This window comes from Herpailurus yagouaroundi, unplaced genomic scaffold, assembly GCF_014898765.1.
Source record: "Herpailurus yagouaroundi ecotype Mexico unplaced genomic scaffold, PumYag 29, whole genome shotgun sequence".
NCBI classification, from domain to species: domain Eukaryota; kingdom Metazoa; phylum Chordata; class Mammalia; order Carnivora; family Felidae; genus Herpailurus; species Herpailurus yagouaroundi.
Window position 1 is genome coordinate 75,550,303 of NW_024412377.1, and position 11,293 is coordinate 75,561,595.

Consider the following 11,293-nt stretch of genomic DNA (forward strand, 5'->3'; position numbering starts at 1 on the left):
TTGGTAACTGGTACCTGCTTCCTCCCTCTTTTATTTTAGTCTTAGATGGACTGGTCTTAATCTCACTCTATCACCCCCAATTTCCTTAAGTCCTGTCCAGTTTGTGCGCAGGGTTAAACTCTCCTCAAATTACTCATTTGAGTGTACAATCTCTTTCATACCATAACCTTATGACACACCAGTGCTCTCTTCTCATATTAGAGCAATGATAAAATGTCACCAACACTACATATTGATAACTGTTTATTGCTCATAGATATAAAGAAGGACACCCCCCTAGAAAGAGCTTTGGTGCTAATTTAGAGGGGGGGGGGAAACAAAGTCTGATTTTACTGACAATTACAAATTTAGTTTACAGTAGGTCTTTCAGTTTAAGAGCTTGATTAGGACAGGGTAAGGATCATGAGTTAACAGGTTAGAACTTCAGGAAATGGCAATCTGAGGATTTTGAAAGTTCTGAAGAGAGTGAGGAAGAAAACTATCTGTTGGTGCTTTCTACTCAAGAGTTGATGGTTTGTGGAGAAGTTCCTATGAGGAACAGTGAAAGTATCTTCCTGGTCAAGTGTCTAAGGGGAAAAAAAACTGTTAAATACTATGGAATAAGGTCATGTTAATTTAGACAATTAGGTGTGCAGGATTCGGTGGCTTTGGTCTTCAGTGTTCAAGCTGTCAAAGAGGAAAGAGGTTTTGTTCTCCATGTCCTAGAGTCATCCCTAGTCTTGAGAGGAATAAATAGCCGGAATTTCACTAAAATTTTACTGGATTTCCTAGATAGCAATATTCTTGGACTGTCATTCTTGTTTTTCTTTGCCTCTTGTTTGATAAATTTGCAGTCTTTGAAAATTTTATTTCTTTTCACCTAAGAATAAAAATCTTGGGTTATGCAGATACAACTGCCCCTGGCTCCACTCATCCAGGTGACCCCAAAGAATATACTCACATTAAGCGAAAATGAGGAAGAGAACCTTCTGAAGACATCAAAGGGGACACAGAGGGGAGGTCTTATATTACATACTCCCTAGAAAACAACTTGAAATCTCCTGTAGATACCATTCTACTTCGAAGACCCCTGTGCTGCCTCATAGTCATCCATGGAGCCCCTTTTATAGCACAGCTTCCCTCATAGAATACCCATAGTGACTGTGTTGTTTCCATCATTCTGGATTTTCCCTTGGACCTCGGGAACTCCTCTGTTTTATACTGCAGAAAATTCAACGGCAGCTTTTACCTCTATACCCATGCAACCAAAATTATCAAGATATTCAACAATCCACTAACACTATGATAATCTGAATCTATCCATCCTAAAAGCTAAGAAAGAAGAACCTGAGATAAGAACAGTTTAGTTATAAATGAGGAAAACAATAAAATGTTACATGTAGTAATAAAAATTTATTACTTATCACAGTAGCTCCTACCATTACCTAGAACGATCTAGATTGATCTCAACTAAAAAAATTAGACTGAATGGAAACTCTGTTTGATTAATCACAGATGATCTTTATGTGCCATAGAGAAAGGGACCATTTTCCCTAGTTTTCAGTTCCTTTTCATATAGAAAGACCAGTTCCTTCCTGTTTCCTGTGTCCTTCAGCTCCCTGGACCCTTTCAGTCCAAGTCTGTTTCATCCTTTGTTTTAGGACAAATTGTCCACTACTAGTGGACTAGTGCTATTAGACATTCATATCTGCTCTGCATTTCTTGGGAAAAAGAAACCACCATAGGTGTGCTGGAATCAGCTCACAGTGGTTCATGAGAGCCAACCGTGCACATTTTTTCCTAACATTGCAATTCAGTAACGTCAGGCTAGTAAATTGAAATTGGTCAGAGTGAGTATTTATGCAATGGAAACTGACAAACAGTACAAATCAGGGCATTTTTTTCTTTTGGAGAGCTGCTTGTTAAACATTTACCAGTACCCACATGACACAACACAGGAATCAGCCGTATCATTTATACACGTTCAAATGCAGGCCAAAGTAGCACAATCATTTAAATTAAAACAATGATTACGTTTTCTTTGAGGTGAATTCTGTTTTGAATGAAAACGTACACTAACAATTTGTTTCACATTAGACATGAGGGAATGGAAGTGTCTGCCATTTTATTTCTCAGTTTATCCAAGCCATACCCACTCATGTTGTATTTCTTCAGAAACTTTTCAAAAGAGACTGGAATTCACTCAGAGTTGCTGGAGCTAACATTGTTTAATGTGTGGTTTAAATTCTATCTCATTTATAGAGTCAGGATATGCTACTAATCCATGACTTAAAAACTGACAGCTTTATCGAGCATCATTACAGCTGGTGTTTCTCAGTCTGTTAATCTCACTCATCTCTGACTTCCTACATAATAACTGGAAAAGACATTAGGAATGACATATTTATGTATGTGGACACAGTTGATCAATGCATCTAGGCTGTGGGGAATGCTGACTAAGGCACACCAGGTAAATAACTTGAAGGCCGTAAACTAAAGTCAGAAGGGCCTGCAAAATGGAGCTCTGATTTTTATAATCTCAAATGGCTCCTGTATGACAAACAGATGTGGCAAGTATTTGGGTCTGTGTGAGGATACTTGATAGCATTTCCCTTATTTCATCCAGCTACAAAAATTATTATGAAAATGTATTTTCCAAACATTAGTTTCCATGGAAATAAGAAAGGAAGGAGGGGGTGAACAGTAAGAGAGAAAGAGAGACCTCTGATTTCTGGTAATAAGAGCTAACAATTACATTGTGCTTTCTATGTCAGCCTGTACTAAATATTCATCTATTAATTATTCCAACAACACTGTAAGTTAAGAACTATATTTTCATCTTCACTTTACCAAATGAGCAATCTGAGTCATGCAGAGGATAAGTGACTTGTGCAGTGTCACTCAGCTACAATGATCAGTGGGGCTAATGCCTTAAACACAGCCCACTACCTCTAGTTGGACCATGCAGATCTGATCCGGGTTCATCTCTGGGAAAGTCCAAACAGGGTTTCATTCTTGTGATACAGCTTTTCTGTTATCCTCAAATAAAACAGTGGAATGAAAGAGATATGAGAATGTCTAAAGACATCTGGAACTGAGTCGAGTATTTTATCTCTTTGCTTCTCAAGTGAAAAAAGAAGTGTTTTAGTTTTTCAGGAGCAAAGGAGTACAAATCCCATTTCAGTACTATGAAGCATATTTAAGAGCTCATTCTCTTTTAAACTTTCTTTTATTAAAAGGCTCATCTCCACAAGCCAAATTTTGGAGATAAAGTTTTAGTGACAAAGGTACATTTGGATTTTTTTTCTCCTTGGCTCAAAGTTCCACAGGGGCAATTGTTGAGAAATCTAGAAGCTCGAAGCTGCCGCAGGTGTGGCCTGCTGCTTCATTGGATTTTATCATGAATTTTAGGTCTCAGTTATGTAAGTGTATGTTGATTAGCTCTGTCTTCGTAGTTGAATGAATAGAAAACTGCTCATTCACATAATCGAGTCTATTTGTAAATAAATGAGCTGTTTTAACAGTCTCTTGCATGCTGATAAAAACAAAAGTCACTATAATTTAAAGACCTACCAAAAAAAAAAAAAAAAAAGACCTACCTACCCTTTAGGTAATGATAATAATGATAAAGAGGAACCCATGGTCCCAGGAATCTGTGTATATTATACTCATAACTATTAAAATATAACTGAATATTTAAGGCCAAGGATATAAGATACAAATCGAATAAGGAAAGATGCTTTAATACTTTAAAATCCATTAGGGCTCCTATAACTTTATCAAGTACTATGTAGGAAGCAGCCTTGAATTAGGCTTGAAGTTTGGAAAGATAAATTGTTATAATTTCTTTGGTTTACTTTTCCTACCCTTTTAAGTCAAATGTCATACTCAGACTTATTTTAAAAAATGAAGGCAAAAAAACATAATTTTGAAATATGATGCATGAAAGAAGGCGTCCCCTATACAGAGTAAAAGTATTCTAAAGTTTTCATCATTTTTATTTCAGTAAACAAGAACATGTTCTGATAACATTCTCATAAAATTTACTTTCCTACTTTATCATTTTACAGTACTCTATCATCCCCTTTATTATTACACACTAAAACTGTATTTATTCAATCAATGTGGTCTCTTTTCAGTCCCTACTTCCTCACTGCACTCCACTGGTTCTTATCATCTTTATTTACCAATCCACAATCCCATCTTCTTAGAGAAATTTTGCCCAGTCCTTGAGATCTTCTTCAATCCTACCCTTCTCTGCATCCAAAACTGCTCTCTCCTTCCTCTGAATTCTCTTACTTCATCATGAGTTCCATCTCTTATCTTTCTATCCCCAGTGCGCCTAAAACTGCTCCTTGCTCGTGACAGAACAATTATTTTAATTCACCTTAATAAATGAATAAAAAACAAATCTACGTGAAGACATTTAAACTGCGGATAAGTGTCTAATGATATCTCATTTGCTGTACAAAATAAAAACTACAAGAACAAGCATTAAAGATATTGGGGTTCAGCTTATGTGACATTGTACCTCAACTATACTTAAATAATAAAAATTTTTAAAGATATTGGAGTTTGTTCTTGACTGTCTGCCAGAGACCATGCTGTTGCATGCTTTGTCAACATACCACCTGTGACCATTTCTACACAATTTAAACAAATGTAGGAGCTATCGGTGACTTGGTCTGTGTACCAGGACAATAACTAACGTTTACAGTCTTCGGTACTGGGAGAGCAGATGGAAAATGTAGGGCCAAGGACAAGAACTATTAGGAATGATTGTTCAGAGTAAGTCAGTGAGAGCAGAAGAGCCCTTCTTCTTGGGAACCTTATATAACTGACCTTCAGCAGAAATCCAGCTGGTCACCGCTAGACAGGGTGAGGAGAGGAAGGAAGGGGTTTTACCTCTAATTTTTGAGAGAAATAAATAGGAGCAGCTGTGTGGGGTATATGAGAAGAAATTGGAAGAGAGGTGTTCTGTTGCAATTTAAGAAGCATGCTGTGATCTTTAAATCCCCCATCTTCATGACAGTTGAGAAATATAAGTAATGGATTTAGGCTGTTCTTGAAATTATATTTTGGTTCTGAAATGATACTTATTTCTGCACACTTGAAAGACTGAAAGACTTGGGGCATGACTGAATTCGGGTCTGGACTATCTAAATGAGGCCACAAAGAAACACTTGGAAGCTAATACAAAAAAAAAAAATCAATGTTATTGTCTTAATTAGCACAGCATTCTACACTAGCCAAGGACTTCCAAATACATAGAAACCCTAAATTGCTATGAATGAAACTGTCAAATGAAACTTTACCTGCCTCCCCATATGCTTTATTCTACATGTAAGACCATAGTGAGTTTTTTTAGGAATGTTTTTGCAGTGTCTTCTTTGTTTTTAGGAATGTTTTGCAGTGACAGAAAGACAATAGCCCCTTGTGCTTGGAATTTTGAAACCAATTCTCATTCTCAGTCTTATGTAGCTTCCTCTTGACCCCCAAATATTAATATGTAAGTCTCAAAACCAGTTATATTCTCTACATTTTTCCTCAACAAAAAGATTCACAGTGCTATCTCTGGTGTGCTGACCTCCATGGTATAGGCCCTCGAGCAATGTCTATTTTTATCTGGGACGTTTTAAGTCGATCTAAGTTCCTCCTAAGAGAATAGTCTAATGAAGTTAGCTCCTCGCTTTCAAGGATGGTACTCTGCCTTTAAATAAAGACTCTGCCTCTACATGTGTTCGACTGCTTTCCCACCTTGGCCATCAACGTGTGCACATGTCCCTTCCTGCCAGAGGGTAATTCACATTATCGCCCTTTCTGCTCCTCAGTCACCTCAGAAGATGGCTGTTCTGTGGATCTTGGCTTTCGAGTTGACCTCGAAGAGAAAGGATTCTACACAGAGAATTTCCATTCAGCAGCATGGGTTTTCCGAGGGGATGATGGGAATCCTGAGGACAGTCCCAGATGTCTTAGTAAAAAACCCCGACCAGTAGCTGGTAAGGACTCTACAGTTATGGTATAAAATAAACACCTTAGAGAACATGTAATCAAGTTCCAGGCAAGCCTCGGAAGTTGGCAAAATGGAGGGAAGCACACTCTATCTCTTAATATCGTGAAAAAATCTGAAGTTGTTAAAATAAAAACTGTCTTAAGAGCTCATTCAAACTAAGAGTTGTAATTCCAAACTTGGCGTAAAGATGAATGTAGAAAAGTTGAGTATTTTCCGTCCTAGGGGTAAAAATACTATTTAAAAATCATGTATTCTAGAGTATGAACAAGTAACATCTATTTTTCCACACCAAAATATAAGCATTTTATTAATTCTGCATTTTTAAATTCTTATTTGTTATACATAGATCTAGTTTTGTTTTTAAACATACATTAAATATACATTTGATATTAGCATGTATATAGTGTGATACATAAGATCTTATAGCCTGCTTTTTGTTTACTGCAGTTATTTAGTAATTCTATCTTCCTTTAATAATATAAATGTGTTTTTGCAGATTTTACTAATATTCTAATGATTTAATGATTTTATGGGATTATATTTAGTTAACTGAAACTATATATATTTCCCTAATGCAATAATAGCTTAATAATTTAAAAAAAACCCTATACCTGAATTACAAGTTTCAGCACGTGATATTACTACTTTGCCCAGTCTTTGCTGTAAAATTTAAGGTGTAGAGCTTTTGTAAACTTGTGTTTTATTGGTATAAATAAATGACCTTGATGAATAAGTCAACAACTTAAGCAAGCAAAGGTTCAAGTTGAAAATAATGTTTTAAATTAATTATGCAATCACGCATTTAACAAATATTGTGCCCACTATGGCCTAGGCACTGGTGGAAGTTTCTAAAGATACACAGAGAGAAGTGACAGATTTTACAAAGATGTACTTGTTTTCAGTACAAGCATCAAAATGTGCTTATTTTTATCTGAATCCCATTTATACAGACAAGATTGTTATATGTAAGATCGTCATTTATTTTATCTGTGGAGAGAAATAGAGACTTTTTAAATTTTTTCTCATAAGCATGAAATTCAACATTGGATGCTATTAATGAGGATAAGTTGTAAATCTAAATGAGTTCCTATGTACATGCATAAGATAATACAAGTTTTATATTCTGTGCATTTAGAATATTTATTTATACTCATATAGTAATAAGCTTAGCCATTCATCGGAAACGAAGTTTGAGACTCTAAATCCCCAAATTAAAAGAATTCAGAATGGAATCTTTGAAAATAAAAGTAAAGTATGAGGATCTAGGAATAAACTTTTTAAAAAATTTCTGTATTTAACTTTTGAGTAATAGAATAGTATAAAGAAAGGACACCAGGCTGAAAGTAAAATTTGGGAGGTTAAGATTTCTGTCTCTTTGTCCATCGATGTAGTCCAAGAACTTAGGACAGCGTGTGCCTCATCATAGGAAGCCAATATGTATTTGTTGAATGAATGAATAAAAAGTCCTGGATTTCAGTACTATTCAGAAATTTACCAGCTATGTGTCCTTAGAATAGTTACTTATTTATTGTTAGTATCTCTCTGCCTATCTTACAGTGTTATAAAAAATGAAATGAAGTTATATATGCAGAAATTATAACTGGCTATTTCTATACATCTTGACTATTTCTCTCTCTCACCCTTGTTTTTCTTAATTTTTGTGAGAATTTTGGATATTACATATTCACATATAAGTACATATATATACACATATATATTTTATATAAATTATAAACAAATACTATTAGATACTTATTAAAATTACAAATATTTATTGTCTATTTATTTATGGCAGGCAGGTATGAAAACTTACAGTGAATAAAATACAACTACTCCCTCACAATATCTTGGCTAACACCTGATATATGGTATCTGTAAAAAAGTACAATTATCACCATTTCTACAAAATGCTTATGGTCATCAAACAACAAGCATTTGATTGATTCACTATTATTTGCTTTGATTAAAAAAATTTGTTCAGTTTTGCCAACAAAGTTCACAGACACACGTGCATACATAGGCTTATATATATATGTGCATATCTATATGCACATACATATTTGTTCAATTTTGTCAAAAACTTTGTATATATGTGTGCATGTGCATTTGTGTATGCCTATATAATATATACATATCACATAAGGAAAACAAAATGTTTAAATGTTGTGAGTTTCATGGTACCATTAGTTGGACTGAATCTCAGTTCACGAATGTGGCAATTGTTCCTTCTTATTGTGACTAAGACTTGAAATGTTATCAGATGCTTACGTTTTCAACTATATGATATTAAGAGATCTATACAAGACAATGGAGATTTGAAGGAAAAGTGAGCTGAATGCAAATGAATAATTTTTAACTGAAAAATATCTTTATTAACCTAATGGCATTTTAAGATACTGAAATACTAATTTATATCTACCAGCATGTATTTTTGGGAATAAATTTTACACTTAAAAAAAAAATCCATCTTTATCCCATAAAAAAGCTCTTCTGTAAGTTGGAGATACAGATAAAGGTTTGCATCACTATAAAGTATATTGAGGGAACAACAAGAAAATTTTAGAGTATTTTTTAATATATGAGGGGTGTTATGTTTATGGAAATATTTACCCTTCATTTGAAGTTTGACATCTAACAACATGATTCCAAGGAAGTGTGTGATTTGAAGGGATAACATACTTGAAGATGTGCCCACAAAGTCTCTGAAAAGACAATGACATTCATTTGTGGCTTTTCAGCAACTATGTAGCACTCATAGATTATCCAGCAGACAGTGGCAGGGGAAACCCAGACTGTAAATCTTAAAATGTGAAAAAATTATCTTCAGAATGGGAGGGGAACATACTGCAAAACATTTTGATTGTCTCAAGTCTCCCACAGGATAATGCAACAGTTGAGTTCACCATTTAAAAACTTCATTGAATTGTTTATACTTTCACATACATTGTTGACATTCAATTTGCTTGACTGAAGAAAAAAAAAAGCCCTATGACCACAGCCTTGAAAGCTGTACCCATCTTAACAGTCTCATGTAATACAAAAACAAAACAACAAGTGTGATTTGATTTGAACCAACACAATAAAAATATTCCATTAAACAAATATCTGTTGGATAATCAATCTGTCAAAAGCAGAAGACAGTATCAAAAGGGTAACCTAGAGGGAGCAAGATGATTCAACAAGAGGGGACGTTAGAAATGATTTCTACAGAGGTCAGAAATAGTATTTCCGATTTTCTTTCTGCCCTGATTGGCTACCAGCCTGTAGCAGATTGTGAAAATATTCATTTCTGTGTCCTTGAATTTCTCATTTCTGTCCCTTAAATTATACTGAGATCCTGTAAATGGCAAATAGAAACAGTGATATGCAATGACTGCCAAAAGGAAATTAACAAAGTGATGTAGAGCCTCCCAGGAGCATAGACTAGAGCAGAGGACAGTTTTAGGGCTGGGATACACTAGTACTTTCCCAGCAATTTTGGCATGCTTTTCCTGATACTGTTCTCAACAGCAGAAGAACAGTGTATTTTCTTCAGACATTTTGGAAAAATAAACATTCCTTCAGGAATTCATACAAAGAGACTTTATCCTTCCTCTCTTTAAATGTTTGCCAATTTTGGCAGCCAGTGTCTAGCATGGAAAGTCTAGGAGAAAAAGTCTCTTGTCTGTCTTTAACATTACATTCCTAACACAAAGGAAAACACCTGGACAAATAATAGATATTCAGTAAATGTTTGTGAATGAATAACTTCTACTACTGGGCTACAAGGGATCATTAAAGACAGAGATGTTTGTTTCCTTGTTTTTAGCAGATATTTTTGTTCCCTAGCTGACCTAGGGGAAGGTCACATGCAAAAGCATCTGGACAGAATGCCTAACTTTTTACTGTATTCGTCAAATTCTCATAGGAAATTTGAAAAAAAAAAACAACCCAATGATTTACCTCATAATATGAGAGAAAATTTAATAAAGTAATGGCAAATCTCTTACAGACTCTGTAATCAGAAATCTTCAAACTGTAATTTAAGTTTATAATAATAGTATCTCCAAAGATCAGGGACTCACCTACCCCAATTGTCTGTCAGATGGTGAGGAAGAGATTCCTCACCAAGTGGAAAGCTGGAGTAAGGTCTTTTCCCACTCAAAATATAATTGTTAAATCAGTCATTTGAAATTCTTAAGCATTCCTTTGACCTCTCTATTGCTTATAATTCTATCCATAAATTGCCATTTAGGCATTCTGTAATAGCCTTTGAATATGTATCTAAAAAGGATGCAACTCTGCAAAGAAATGTCCTTGATCTCCAATCCAGACGAAGATCTAAAACTATCTGAGACTTGAGAAGTGAAATACAAAAATACCAAATGAAGGATTGGAAAGAAGCAGCAAAATGTATTACCCATAAATTCTAATGTATTCCTATTTTTTTAATAAAAAGGGATTCTATCAAATTATAGCTTTAAGGTATGAATTTGCCTTCCTTATTAATAGATGAGTATTTTTATTTTATAATTAATTACCTGACTTCTTCTCCAGAGACTTAACAATGGGCCTATTATTAATAACTTACTTATGGAGCTCAGGGAGTTTATCATTATACTTTATTAGGATTTGTTCTTTATCATTTTTAGATATTAACATGTATAGAAAAAAATTCATCCAATAAAGTATACCAATAAAGTATACCACAAGTATAATTTCTGGGGACAGATTAATAATCCCAGTATTATGTTACTAGTTCTTTCTGGTAAACCTGACCATAAATACAACCACTCAATATTCTGAAGGCTTTTGTTTATCATTCTTCTTTGGTAAATTTGTCAGCACTTAAAAAATGGACCTTCTGAAATCACTTATGTCTGTCAGATGTTTTCAGTTTTGTATTCGAGCATGATTCAGGGGTATTTTTTTTTCTAAATAAAAACAAGATGTAAATATACCATCAAAGACAAAATTCTGTGTGTCCACATCTCCCATTATGTAGATTGACCTTCCGCAAAAGGGACAGTCCCACAGAGACATTTTCTGCCTGATAATCCTGCCCTTTGTCACCTCTGAAGAGTAACAGCCCAAAGAGTTATGAGCAGAGATATTTTCAACCTGTGAGATTCTCACTTTCAAAAATTTGAACTGGAAAGATGCCCTTACTATAGTAAGCACAGAAGTTAAAATGTCTTGAGGTAGAGAGAAGAGGGCCCATGAGTGAGCTGAAGATATGAATAAGCCAAACTCATTAGTACACAGAAGCTGTGAAACACACACACACACACACACACACACACACACACACACACACACACA

General features: G+C 34.8%; 1 protein-coding gene across 3 annotated transcripts in view; it reads left to right on the forward strand.

Annotated features, from left to right (window-relative positions):
* LOC121012245 (uncharacterized) overlaps positions 1-11,293 on the forward strand; it is a 126,392-nt gene that overhangs the window by 29,735 nt on the left and 85,364 nt on the right. For all 3 annotated transcript variants that reach the window (XM_040447144.1, XM_040447162.1, XM_040447153.1), the window contains exon 5: positions 5,811-5,978. In XM_040447144.1, coding sequence (XP_040303078.1) covers positions 5,811-5,978 — 168 coding nt within the window. The remainder of the gene's footprint in view (positions 1-5,810; positions 5,979-11,293) is intronic.